The sequence below is a fragment of the Scylla paramamosain genome, chromosome 1 (genome assembly GCF_035594125.1).
Source record: "Scylla paramamosain isolate STU-SP2022 chromosome 1, ASM3559412v1, whole genome shotgun sequence".
In the NCBI taxonomy this organism is placed as follows: Eukaryota; Metazoa; Arthropoda; class Malacostraca; order Decapoda; family Portunidae; genus Scylla; species Scylla paramamosain.
In genome coordinates, this window is record NC_087151.1 from 7,177,628 (window position 1) to 7,190,000 (window position 12,373).

The window sequence follows — 12,373 nt, forward strand, 5'->3', positions numbered from 1 at the left end:
TACATGGTTGAATAAGGCCCCAGTATAGAGTTAGCAGCTGGGAGGTTGAAAAAACTGTCAGAGATAACTTAGAACACCTCACTTCATAGAAATTGTTTTAGCATTATATGTGAAATTTACAGTTTAGATTATTAGTAAAGGACAGAGGTTAACTCTTGCATTAGTAAGATGGACAGAATAGCAATGAAAGTAAGAAGAAAGTCTTGTGCAGTGAGGCCACTGGATAGGGGGCGGGAGACATGCATTTAGCAAGTTTGGAAGAGCAGTAGCCATGAAAATAGGGACAGAGAATAGCAAGATATGCAGCATTACGATGATGAATAAAATAACAGACAACCTAGAAACAATGTCTCAAGACCCAAATAGCAGGAATTCACTTATTTTGTAATTATCTATAATAGAAATATAGAAATTAAAATACTATTATGCATATATTTAATTTAAATATTAAGCAAATGTTTATTTTTAATAAGAGCAATGAATATTTATGAGAGATGTGGTATGAGTGCCTGTGCTTGGAGTGTAAATTTTGGAGTGGTTGAATGGGTGAAAAGAAACACATTGAGATGGTATGGTATGGTATGGTAGCTTCCACTTGACATTTTTCCTTGTCCTCTCAAAACAGCCCTTGGGATCTCTGATTTATCTGAACCCAGCCTTCAACTTGTACAGTCTGCGCAGAAAGTTAGTTTGTGGGGCAAAGCAAATGTCAAGCAAAAAGCAAAAAAGAAGAGGGGAGGCACAACACATACTAACAAAAACCCCACATTGCAGGCCTCACAAAGCAGCTGAACACAGCAGTCCCTCCACACAGCACTGCTAAGGCAACATTGTTGCCAACAGCTCAATAAACAGAGAATTCAAGATATGCAGCATTACAGTGATGAATAACATAACAGACAACCTAGAAACAATGTCTCAAGACCCAAATAGCAGGAATTCACTTATTTTGTAATTATCTATTACAAGTGAACTTACTTTTAGCCATGAATTGAAAAAATGTGAATAATTTGTTCACCTGTTGCTCCACAAACTAATTTTCCATTCGGACTGTATATTGATTCCTGGACAGTGCATAGCTTCAAACCATTCTAATCAGATTTCTTTGTTAATAAGAACTGTTTTGTATATATATATATATATATATATATATATATATATATATATATATATATATATATATATATATATATATATATATATATATATATATAAAAGATAGTTTGATTTTTTCCTTCAGTGCAATTTTCATCTTTACTTGTACATTATAATACTAAAAAGCACAAGTGCTACAGGAGGCCAGACACCAGAGGGACAGGGAAAGTCATATACACATAAGTCCTTGGATATCTATGAAGTACTGACATGGGCAGTATGTATACTGCCATCCTAGCTATAAAAGTCATTTTTGGACAATTCTGGACAAAACAAATCTTTGTCAGACAATTTATTAACTCTCTAACTGACAAACTAATCAGTCAGATTTAACAAAAATAAGCAAATATAAAAGAAAAAAAATAAACCAACATTGGAAACCTAACCATGAGTACAAGATCCTTACTATAATCTATGATACGAAAATAAATAATTTTTTTTTTCTGATTTCCATCAGTAATAGCAAGATACTTAAAAATTTGCCTAAACTGACAAAATTAAAATATATAAAATATGAAATCATTTGATGGATTACATCAGTTTAATACTTTTATTTTTTATAGATTTTTTATTTATTCTTTTTTTTTTTTACTTGTGAAGAAACACATTCCTTTATCAATTTTTCATGACAAGATTTCAAGGTACAGTACTGCTGAATACAGAACCATTATCAAGACATATGAAAATAAATATTTTCCTCTAAATTACCTTGGTGATTCCAGCACTTAAAACACAGATCAAAACAAAATTTTATGAAAGAACTTTTGATGGAAAATTTTACTATTTCTTTTGCACCATAGATACACAAAAAGTCCCACTACTATATACTTTACATGGAAAAAAAACATCAGTGTTCACATTAAAGTGAGAGAGAGAGGTTCCTTTGGGCTACAAAACTCCTTGGCATAGACCAGCCACCCAGACTAGTGCCTCAGTCAAGCAGGATAACATCATTTGATCCAGTTCTCTGAAAAAAAAGAAAGGAAAAAAAGGAGTGAAAAATCCAAATAAAAAAAATCAGTGATGCTTACAAAACCAAGCAAAAGATTTCAGGGAGGATTACATAGTAATTGCTAAGCCAACAGGAAGACTATCAAACTTAAGGACCAGGAAAATGTACTTATTTCAACTGTATACCTATGTAACTTTTCTCATAATAAAAGTGAAAGTACACTAAGATACATTGTACCACAACCTTTGCATATCAGTACTGTCCCATTACAGTTATAAATTTTTCACATGTTACTATGTAATTAATATATTTGTGACTGAGGGATTGTCAAACATTTGAGGTATTGTTAAGCATTGAGTGTAAATACAGTGTTTCCTAGTTGATAAGTTTGGATTTGTAAAAAAAAAAAAAAATAGTGTTGGGACTAAGTGCATTTAATATCAGGGATGGTATGGGAGGAAGCAGCCTCCTAGGTACACACACACACACACACACACACACACACACACACACACACACGTGCTTTGCTTGGTCCAGTATCCTGCAGGCTAAGTTCTCTAAAGTTCCTCCCTGCATCTAAATTCTGGGAAACTTGGCAGTAGAATGTTGACAATATATTACGAAAATTACATTTACTTGATCTTTCTGGGCTTATCTTCATGTCAACCTCTGACAAACTCCAAAACTCTACTGAAAACTGGTGACAATCTACCATCAGCAGTGCTGATGCTGCCTGTTTCTTTGCCATCTTTGTTTACAAGACCTTTTTCTGCAGGGGGAGGGGCATTACAACTTTTAAATTTTTTTTAAGGGGGAGGGAGGGGAGGCATATCTCAGAGACAGGACTCTTCTTTAAACGGCAGGCCCTACAACTACACTCTGAATGATAACTCTAAAGCAATACCACCTTTTAGATTATGCAACAAAAGTATTTCCTTGGTGTGTGTGTGTGTGTGTGTGTGTGTGTGTGTGTGTGTGTGTGTGTGTGTGTGTGTGTGTGTGTGTGTGTGTGTGTGCGCACAGTGACAAGACCCGAGATGGTCCGTAATGCATCAAACCATAAATATTAAGTACTGCATTAAAATGAATAATTTTGATGTGCATTTGTCTATTATATTTAATTTACTATAATTAAATAAACATTTACAATTGAATTCTGTTGAGTCAGCCATTCAAGACACAGAACAACACAAACCACCCAGTGACATGGGTTTCATCATGTTTGCAGCAATCACATACATTATTTTTTACAATTTTGTTAATTTAAAAGAAATTTAACCTTAGCACTTAGAATAATATACTGTGCCAAATTAAGAAACAGTACCCTGTGATTGCTTTCGAAGCTCAAATCTTGACACCATAGTTTGGTTGTCTTTTTTTTTAATTTGATGAGGGAATCTTGACTGTAACTATCTGCATAGAATTACTGGAAAACCAATAACTGTATTCAGTTTCAAAGACAGAGTTATCTATGTAAGATGTCAAGTTTTACTTGTCTGATATGTCAAATTGCTATAGTAATACTGGTTGGTGATGTATTTTAAATAACTGGGTACTTTTTCTCTACCTGACCCCCCTAAAGTTTTAATTGATAATCATAATACATGGATAACTGGAGTAAAATAAAGTTATCTATAATGTTATATCTACACTTACAAAGAAAAATGAGATATCTCATTTCATATCTTTAAATATTTTCTCTTACCAAATTAACCTTAAGATGTTGCATTGTAATTAATCACATTTCAGTCCAAAAATAATATGGCAATGTACTATGAAATAGCATTCTGTTGCTCAGAGCACTAAACCAGAAAAATTTAAACCTTTTCTTGAGAATTTTCTGAAAGTGGTAAAGTTGGTCTCCCAGCTGATGAACTAGATGGCCGCTCTACATAATTAACAGTTGCTGAACTGATGCCACTGCTCACTGGTTGTCCACGGAGGAGACCAGCTGACAGCTGAAAGTCAGGTTAAAATTAATTAACCAAGAATTTTTAAGGAAAGATTTCAAACTGATCTTAACATAAAACTGCAATTTTGCTGAAATACTCTAGTTTATTGCACCTGCAATAGATTTCAAGATTTCAATAGATTGTGCAGCTAACTATATAGCCATATGCTCCATGATTTCATAAAAAATTCAATTAATAAAAGATTTACATGAGAAAATCTAGTCTTTATAAAAGCAAAAAGTTATAAAAAGTCTTGGCCCCCTTCATTCCTTAAACAAAAATTATAAAAAGTCTTGACTCCTTCATTCCTTATACAATCAACTTACCAGATTGGCTGTTGATAACTGATTCCGTTGTGCAGTTCCTTGGTCAATGTGAGTAATTACTTGGTTTTCCTCGCTGAATATTTTCCTCAAGTAACCTCAACTGCTGTTCTAGCATTGGAAGCATTTCTGGATGATTGCCAAATGGAAGGAGTTTCCTCTGCTCTGGGGCAATCATAGGATTCTTAAGCTGTGAAAATTGCAAATTTTATTAAACAAGCAAATTTGCAAAACTTAACCTCCTATACTCAAACTAAATTATAAATCTACCAAGATAAAAATACCAAACTGACACACTCCACTGAGATGAGTAACCAAGACAACACACACTCACATTCATAACCACACCCACAAGCATTCCTTCATACCATTAGCCTCTTGGCCTCTATGGAAGAAAGAAGACTGATCCTCATCAACAACATACCTCTTTCTCCAACTCAGTTTGTACCTTCTTGGTCCAAGAACTCACTCAAAGCACAAATGCTTCTTTTAAAGAGAACTGATTTCTTTAATCCTTTCCTTCCGGCAATCGTATATATACGATTGCAAAAATGCGTCCGTAGCGACGGCAATCATACCGGTAATCAAGAATTTTCGCGCCTCAATTTTGAGGTCCAAGCGCGGTTTCTCGAGTCAGATGGTGTGAGTGGAAGTGTCTGGCATGTTTCCACATGTAGTGTTGTCACTAGCTCTGGAAATTTAGCGGTAACTAAGCTATTTTCCTTTTCTCCGGGCGACACTTGGCAACCCCAGCAACCCGCCGGGTGGAAAGCACTCGCCGGGTGGAAAGCACCATGATAAGTGTGAAGTGATAAGAGCCAAGGATCTCAGATCATAACTCACCATGGAGCAGGACACAACATATGTATTTAGCAGTGCTTCTGAGTTTGAAGACAGTGACAGTGAATATTTAGAAGATGAAGAAAGCGAAGACATTAGTGAGGACTTGGAAAATGATTTACAGGATCCACCTGTTTTATCAGAACAGAGAGATGATACCTATCATTCTTTCATGGTAATTTTTTCATTATCTTCGATTTTATAATAAAATGGTAGAAGGTAACTTGTCAGAGAGAGAGAGAGAGAGAGAGAGAGAGAGAGAGAGAGAGAGAGAGAGAGAGAGAGAGAGAGAGAGAGAGAGAGAGAGAGAGAGAGAGAGAGAGAGAGAGAGAGAGAGAGAGAGAGAGAGAGAGAGAGAGAGATAATGTTATTTGCCTGAAACTTGATATGAAAAGGGATGAAATCTCTCTCTCTCTCTCTCTCTCTCTCTCTCTCTCTCTCTCTCTCTCTCTCTCTCTCTCTCTCTCATTGGAAGTGTACAATTTCCCCTCCAAGATGAGAGAGAGAGAGAGAGAGAGAGAGAGAGAGAGAGAGAGAGAGAGAGAGAGAGAGAGAGAGAGAGAGAGAGAGAGAGAGAGAGAGAGAGAGAGAGAGAGAGAGAGAGAGAGAGAGAGAGAGAGAGAGAGAGAGAGAGTGTGTGCGCGCGGCGTCATCGCTCTCTGGGCTGTTTCTGGATGACGGATCACACAGCGGGAGGAGGAGGAATCTTTTATAAGGCATAAACTCAACTTTGAGAGGTCACATCGAGCTACAAAGTATATCATTGTATTCAGAATAACAAAGAGAAAATAATTATTAGTATTCAAACAATTTTCTGACAATTTCTAGGTTTACCATTTTTAGCCGTCATACAAAACGGTAAAATAATTTAAGCGCCGGAAGGAAAGGGTTAAATAAATTAAGCATCTGATTCTTCTTGTTTTATGCTCAAAATGGCATAAAATAAAGTTTCAGTGTTTTAGTAAGCCTGATATACTTAAAAAACTCAAGCACAGTTGTCTGTAAACATCTTGCTTACCTCTCAGTGTGTGGACAAGACCATTCAAATGTAAATGTTCACCCTAAACACATATACATAAACACACAGGTGTGTAGGATTACTAGCTTTCCTCTCTTAGAAGGTAAGATCACAACTCCTTGCTTTACCTTCCATACCTATTCACTACTAGGTGAACTACGGATATAGCATTTTGTTTCTGCCTAGCTTTGGATTTGAACCTGGGACCAATTTATTGTAAGCTGAGCATGCCAGTCATTGTACAATGGGATCACTCTAAATGTCCATACACACATATATACCGAGGCTGTCTCCCCTAAAAGCGGGGTTGGCTAAAACAAGACAGAACTTTCACATTCACATTCATTCACACCTCTCTCTTAGCCTCTTGGTCCCAACAGAGAAAAGAAAATACTTTTGTCCTCAGCTGTACAACTTGGAGAGTTTAGTCCAGAACAAGATTCCTTCATAGCAAGTACTCTTCCCTACCACATCCTGTGTGAAACTATTCATGTATGGCACCTCTCTTGAAGGTTGCTGGGCCATGTCATTCCTCACACACTCATTGCTTTTCATTCACTTCTGTCATGTACAATAATATTACCATGCTCCAATGTCAGTCCTCTTCCCTTTAAGGCCTCCTATCTATCCATCCCTTATGTGGCCTACCTTGAAAGTCACACCTCTCAAACTTTATCTTCACCAGCCTCTCATCCTCCATTCCCTCAACAAGTCCAAATCTTATTAGCACACATTGCTTTAACCATCCACCCAATTCTTTGCAACACTTGTTTTCCTTCTCACTTCCATACTTACATTATAAACCATGGCTTGGACCCGCTGGTAGTGATTCAGGTGCACCTTTTGAATCTGCTTGGTAGCCAGCAACACACTCTCACAAAGTTCCATTGTATTCAGGCTGGGATTCTGTTGAAAAAAAAAAAATTATATTCCCACATAAGAAATTCAGTGCTGAGATTCCACTTGGAAGGGAGGCAGTCTAGACAAGGCATGTACATAAGGATTTTGGGAAAACTAAACTACCCCTCCTGCTCCTCATAAAGGTAATAACAAGTCACCATGTCATCATGCTCATCAGAACCACTATCATAACCACTTGAAAAAATATTGTTTCACAACAAACCTGAGCTTTGATAGTGTTTACAACACCCTCTAAACTGAATGAAGAGAGGGAGAGTGAAGGAAGACCAGGATGGTTCAATATGGTTGGGGCTCCCATGACTGGCATCACACTGTTTCGGTAATTCTGCCCCACTGGAAAGAATATAACAAGATTTTAAACAACACAAAATAAAAAAGTCAAATGTAACTGTTTGAAGTACTTCTGGTTAGCAGTCAAGTGTAGAAACACTGATTTCTATATACTGCTTACACATAAAACAAGAAGCAACTTACTAAAGCCCTTCTTTTCATTTTCATAGTCTTCCCATGCTGCCTTTCGCTCCTCTTCACTTAGCTCTTCACTAGTCTGGTTTTCTAGAAGAGACTCATGCTCATGATACTTGACAATCCAATTTTTCTGCCTTTGTAACAGTTCTGCCAGTAACCGATCCTGTTAGAAAAATCACTATATATTCTCTATTTTTAAATACAATTTTCAAATTCTACTATTAACTGTCACTCCCAAACTTCACATTTTGAAGGAATAAAAAGTCAAGTATACAAAAAGCAGCAAACACAAAAACTAATAATGTGATTAAAAGATAAATCTACAAACAATAAATTACCCATAAAAAAAATATAAAACAATCTACTGGTCACCTTTGGAACAATAGGGGTCTCTCTGATATCTGTGTCTGATGGATTAAACTCATACAGCTGTGCTAATTCATCCATTCTAAAGTATCTTTTAATCTGGTGCTCATCAACCACACGTAGAGCTGTCGACATCTTGGCCACTTGACGTGAGTATATCTTCTCCTCCATTGTACCCTGGGAAAAATGTAACCATTTCAATTACTGTTGCACTATTTTAATACTTTTGTCTGTGTATCTAGTTTGCACTCACTTCAATTTATTCCTATTAACACCATTCGCCTTCAGTACATCCCACATTACTATCCAGATGATTTTTTTCACGTACTTTCTCTAGATCTTTACAATATAAATCAATATAGAAAGGTGTTATTAGGGTGTCATTGTCATCATCTAGAAAATGTTCCAGCTTGTTAAAAGAAAAAGTGTATCATAAAAGCACATACAGTCACAGACACTCCCCAAGTTATGAATTAATTTGTAAGTCAATATGTTCATAAGTTGTTAATTTCTAAAATATTTTGAGTGTACAGTACCCTCTCAATTTTGCATTTTTTTTTTTTATCCCAAGCCACAGTACTAAACTCATGGATCACAAAACTCAGGATATTTAAAATATTGAAAAATGCTTATTTATGCTAGCCACATAGCCTAGCATTGTGTGTGTGTGTGTGTGTGTGTGTGTGTGTGTGTGTGTGTGTGTGTGTGTGTGTGTGTGTGTGTGTGTGTGTGTGTGTGTGTGTGTGTGTTTTGTCCTCATGTTCTGCACTTTGTGGTGGTGTGGCAGTGTAAGCAATATAGTGCATCTCGATTCTGATCTTACTGTTACAAATGACTCAAGATTTCTCATGAGTTAGTTTCAGCTACACAGTTACATCACAGCACACATCACAACTCACATGAAGGTACACCACAACCAACATCACATCTACCCAGATCACAGCCAAAATCTCACTCTCCACAGAATACCACATATAACACTCAACCAAAACCACACCACACCACATATAGCATCCAGCACACAAAGCCACATCATGCCACACAGAGTATGTACTAGCCACACAGCACCCCATACCACATTCCATCACCAGAATCTCATGCACTTTATATTTCTGCCTGGAACCATGCCAAGTCTGTTCTCCAACTAGCCAAAAACTCCTTCATTAACAGAAAGTGTCAAAATCTTTCAAGATCTAACTCCCCTCGAGACTTCTGGCATCTAGCCAAAAATATCTCCAATAACTATGCTTCTTCTTCTTTCCCTCTTTTATTTCAACCAGATGGCACCACTGCTATCACATCTATTTCTAAAGCTGAACTCTTTGCTCAGACCTTTGCTAAAAACTCTACCTTGGATGATTCTGGACTTGTTCCTCCCTCTCCTCCACCCTCTGACTACTTCATGCTACCTATTAAAATTCTTCGCAATGATGTTTTCCATGCCCTTGCTGGCCTAAACCCTTGGAAGGCTTATGGACCTGATGGAGTCCCTCCTATTGTTCTTCAAAACTGTGCCTCCGTGCTTGCACCTTGCCTAGTCAAACTCTTTCAGCTCTGTCTGTCAACATCTACCTTTCCTTCTTGTTGGAAGTTTGCCTACATTCAGCCTGTTCCTAAAAAGGGTGACCATTCTAATCCCTCAAACTACCGTCCTATTGCTTTAATTTCCTGCCTATCTAAAGTTTTTGAATCTATCCTCAACAGGAAGATTCTTAAACATCTATCACTTCACAACCTTCTACCTGATCGCCAGTATGGTTTCTGTCAAGGCCGCTCTACTGGTGATCTTCTGGCTTTCCTTACTGAGTCTTGGTCATCCTCTTTTAGAGATTTTAGTGAAACTTTTGCTGTTGCCTTAGACATATCAAAAGCTTTTGATAGAGTCTGGCACAAAGCTTTGATTTCCAAACTATCCTCCTATGGCTTCTATCTTTCTCTCTGTAACTTCATCTCAAGTTTCCTTTCTAACCGTTCTATTGCTGCTGTGGTAGACAGTCACTGTTCTCCTAAATCTATTAACAGTGGTGTTCCTCAGGGTTCTGTCCTGTCACCCACTCTCTTCTTATTATTCATTAATGATCTTCTAAACCAAACTTTGTCCTATCCACTCCTACACTGATGATGCCACCCTGCACTTTTCCACGTCTTCTCATAGATGTCCAACCTTTCAGGAGGTAAACATTTCACGCAGGGAAGCCACAGAATGCCTGACTTCTGATCTTTCTAAAATTTCTGATTGGGGCAGAGCAAACTTGGTATTGTTCAATGTCTCAAAAACTCAATTCCTCCATCTATCAACTCGACACAACCTTCCAGACAACTATCCCCTCTTCTTCAATGACACTCAACTGCCCCCCTCTTCTACACTGAACATCCTCAGTCTGTCCTTTACTTATAATCTGAACTGGAAACTTCACATCTCATCTCTAGCTAAAACAGCTTCTATGAAGTTGGGTGTTCTGAGATGTCTCCGCTAGTTTTTCTCACCCCCCCAGCAGCTAATTCTGTACAAGGGCCTTATCCGTCCATATACGGAGTATGCTTCACATGTCTGGGGGGTTCCACTCATACTGCTCTTCTAGACAGGGTGGAATCAAAAGCTTTTCATCTCATCAACTCCTCTCCTCTAACTGACTGTCTTCAGCCTCTCTCTCACTGCCGCAATGTTGCATCTCTAGCTGTCTTCTACTGCTATTTTCATGCTAATTGCTCTTCTGATCTTGCTAACTGCATGCCTCCCCTCCTCCTGCAGCCTCGCTGCACAAGACTTTCTTCTTTCTCTCACCCCTATTCTGTCCACCTCTCTAATGCAAGAGTTAACCAGTATTCTCAATCATTCATCCCTTTCTCTGGTAAACTCTGGAACTCCCTGCCTGCTTCTGTATTTCCACCTTCCTATGACTTGAATTCCTTCAAGAGGGAGGTTTCAAGACACTTATTCATCAATTTCTGACTACTGCTTTGACCCTTTTATGGACTGGCATTTCAGTGGGCATTTTTTTTTTTTTATTGAATTTTTGTTGTCCTTGGCCAATGTCCTTCCTATATATATATATACATATATATTATATATATATATATATATATATATATATATATATATATATATATATATATATATATATATATATATATAAAATAAATAAATAAAAAAAAACAATCCATATCACTATCAGCCACACTACATATCACTTGTATCACAAGAGCCACAGTCATACCACATAGCTTAGCACTGTTTCAGTGTGTTTTATGTTCACATTCAGCATGATGCAGTATTGCAGTACAGTGATCTAAAGGTGGCTCAGGATTGCTCCTGAACCAGGCCTGAAGGTATTTGTAGAAGTTTGTATGTCAAATGTTCACAATTCAAGGAGTGTCTGTATAGCCTTAAAGCCTATAAGTTAAAATTTGCATACTGGCAGTGGTGTCTCCTTGAGTGTGTAACTAGGAAATATGCACCTTATATTTTGCCAAAAAAGTACTTCTAACACTCACCTGTGCAACGAAACGGTAAATATAGCATGGCTTCTTCTGGCCAAACCTGTACACCCTGAATATGGACTGAGTGTCATGAGAGGGATTCCACGATGAGTCAAAAATAATGACTCGGTTCGCTCCCACCAAGTTGATACCCAAGCCTCCAGCCTTGGTAGAAATCAGGAAAAGGCGACACCTGGTGGCAAAAGTTAACTTAGTTAACATAAGAAACCATTTTAATATATGTATTAGTATAAGCAACATATAAGAAGTCTGAATTTTACTTCATAGTACATTTTTCCAAATGAAAATTCATTCATTCATTCAGTCTCCCCCCCTCTGGTGGAGGGGTATGGGATTAAGAGAAGGATAGGAGATATGGAGAATAAGGGAAGGACAATAGAGGGGGAAACTGTCATGTTGGCTCTACCAATGAGACTTCCTCATTCTGGATAGAGGGTGGGGCATGGTGTAGCTCATTTACATGATTGGTGGGAACAGGGATGGTGGCAGGAGCTATAGGACCCCAAGAGCATTATACAGAGTCTTAAGCTAGAGCTAAAACAGAATACAGTATCACTAAACAAATAAAACAGAATGTAATTATAATGCCTACATAGGCATCATCATATATGCTACTGGGGCTTCATGATGCCTATGTAGGCATCATCATATAAAAAGGATTAAACAAGAATAACTAATGTGTCTGCCTGTCTCTGTTTTAATAAGTAAAAAGCAAAGAATTGGCCCTATATGATTACTTTTATTCAACTGACAATATCGCAAGGCCTGGAAGACCAGCTATTCACTTCAAAATAACATAAACTTCAAGAAGCAAGTGGTTAAGGCTGCTGCAGTCTCTGTGAGGGACAACTCTTTCTGTGAGAGACGCAGCATGCCA

The 12,373-nt window shown here is 37.6% G+C and overlaps 1 protein-coding gene across 3 annotated transcripts in view; it reads right to left on the reverse strand.

Moving 5' to 3' along the window:
- Positions 1-1,434: 1,434 nt before the first annotated feature.
- Positions 1,435-12,373, reverse strand: part of LOC135097361 (transcriptional regulator ATRX-like) — a 69,478-nt gene continuing 58,539 nt past the window's right edge. For all 3 annotated transcript variants that reach the window (XM_063999270.1, XM_063999339.1, XM_063999217.1), the window contains exons 27-34: positions 11,491-11,668; positions 8,002-8,172; positions 7,636-7,792; positions 7,364-7,494; positions 7,036-7,146; positions 4,386-4,572; positions 3,931-4,065; positions 1,435-2,122 (exon numbers count right to left, since the gene is read on the reverse strand). In XM_063999270.1, the coding sequence (XP_063855340.1) occupies positions 4,429-4,572; positions 7,036-7,146; positions 7,364-7,494; positions 7,636-7,792; positions 8,002-8,172; positions 11,491-11,668 (892 nt within the window). In that variant the 3' untranslated portion in view covers positions 1,435-2,122; positions 3,931-4,065; positions 4,386-4,428. The remainder of the gene's footprint in view (positions 2,123-3,930; positions 4,066-4,385; positions 4,573-7,035; positions 7,147-7,363; positions 7,495-7,635; positions 7,793-8,001; positions 8,173-11,490; positions 11,669-12,373) is intronic.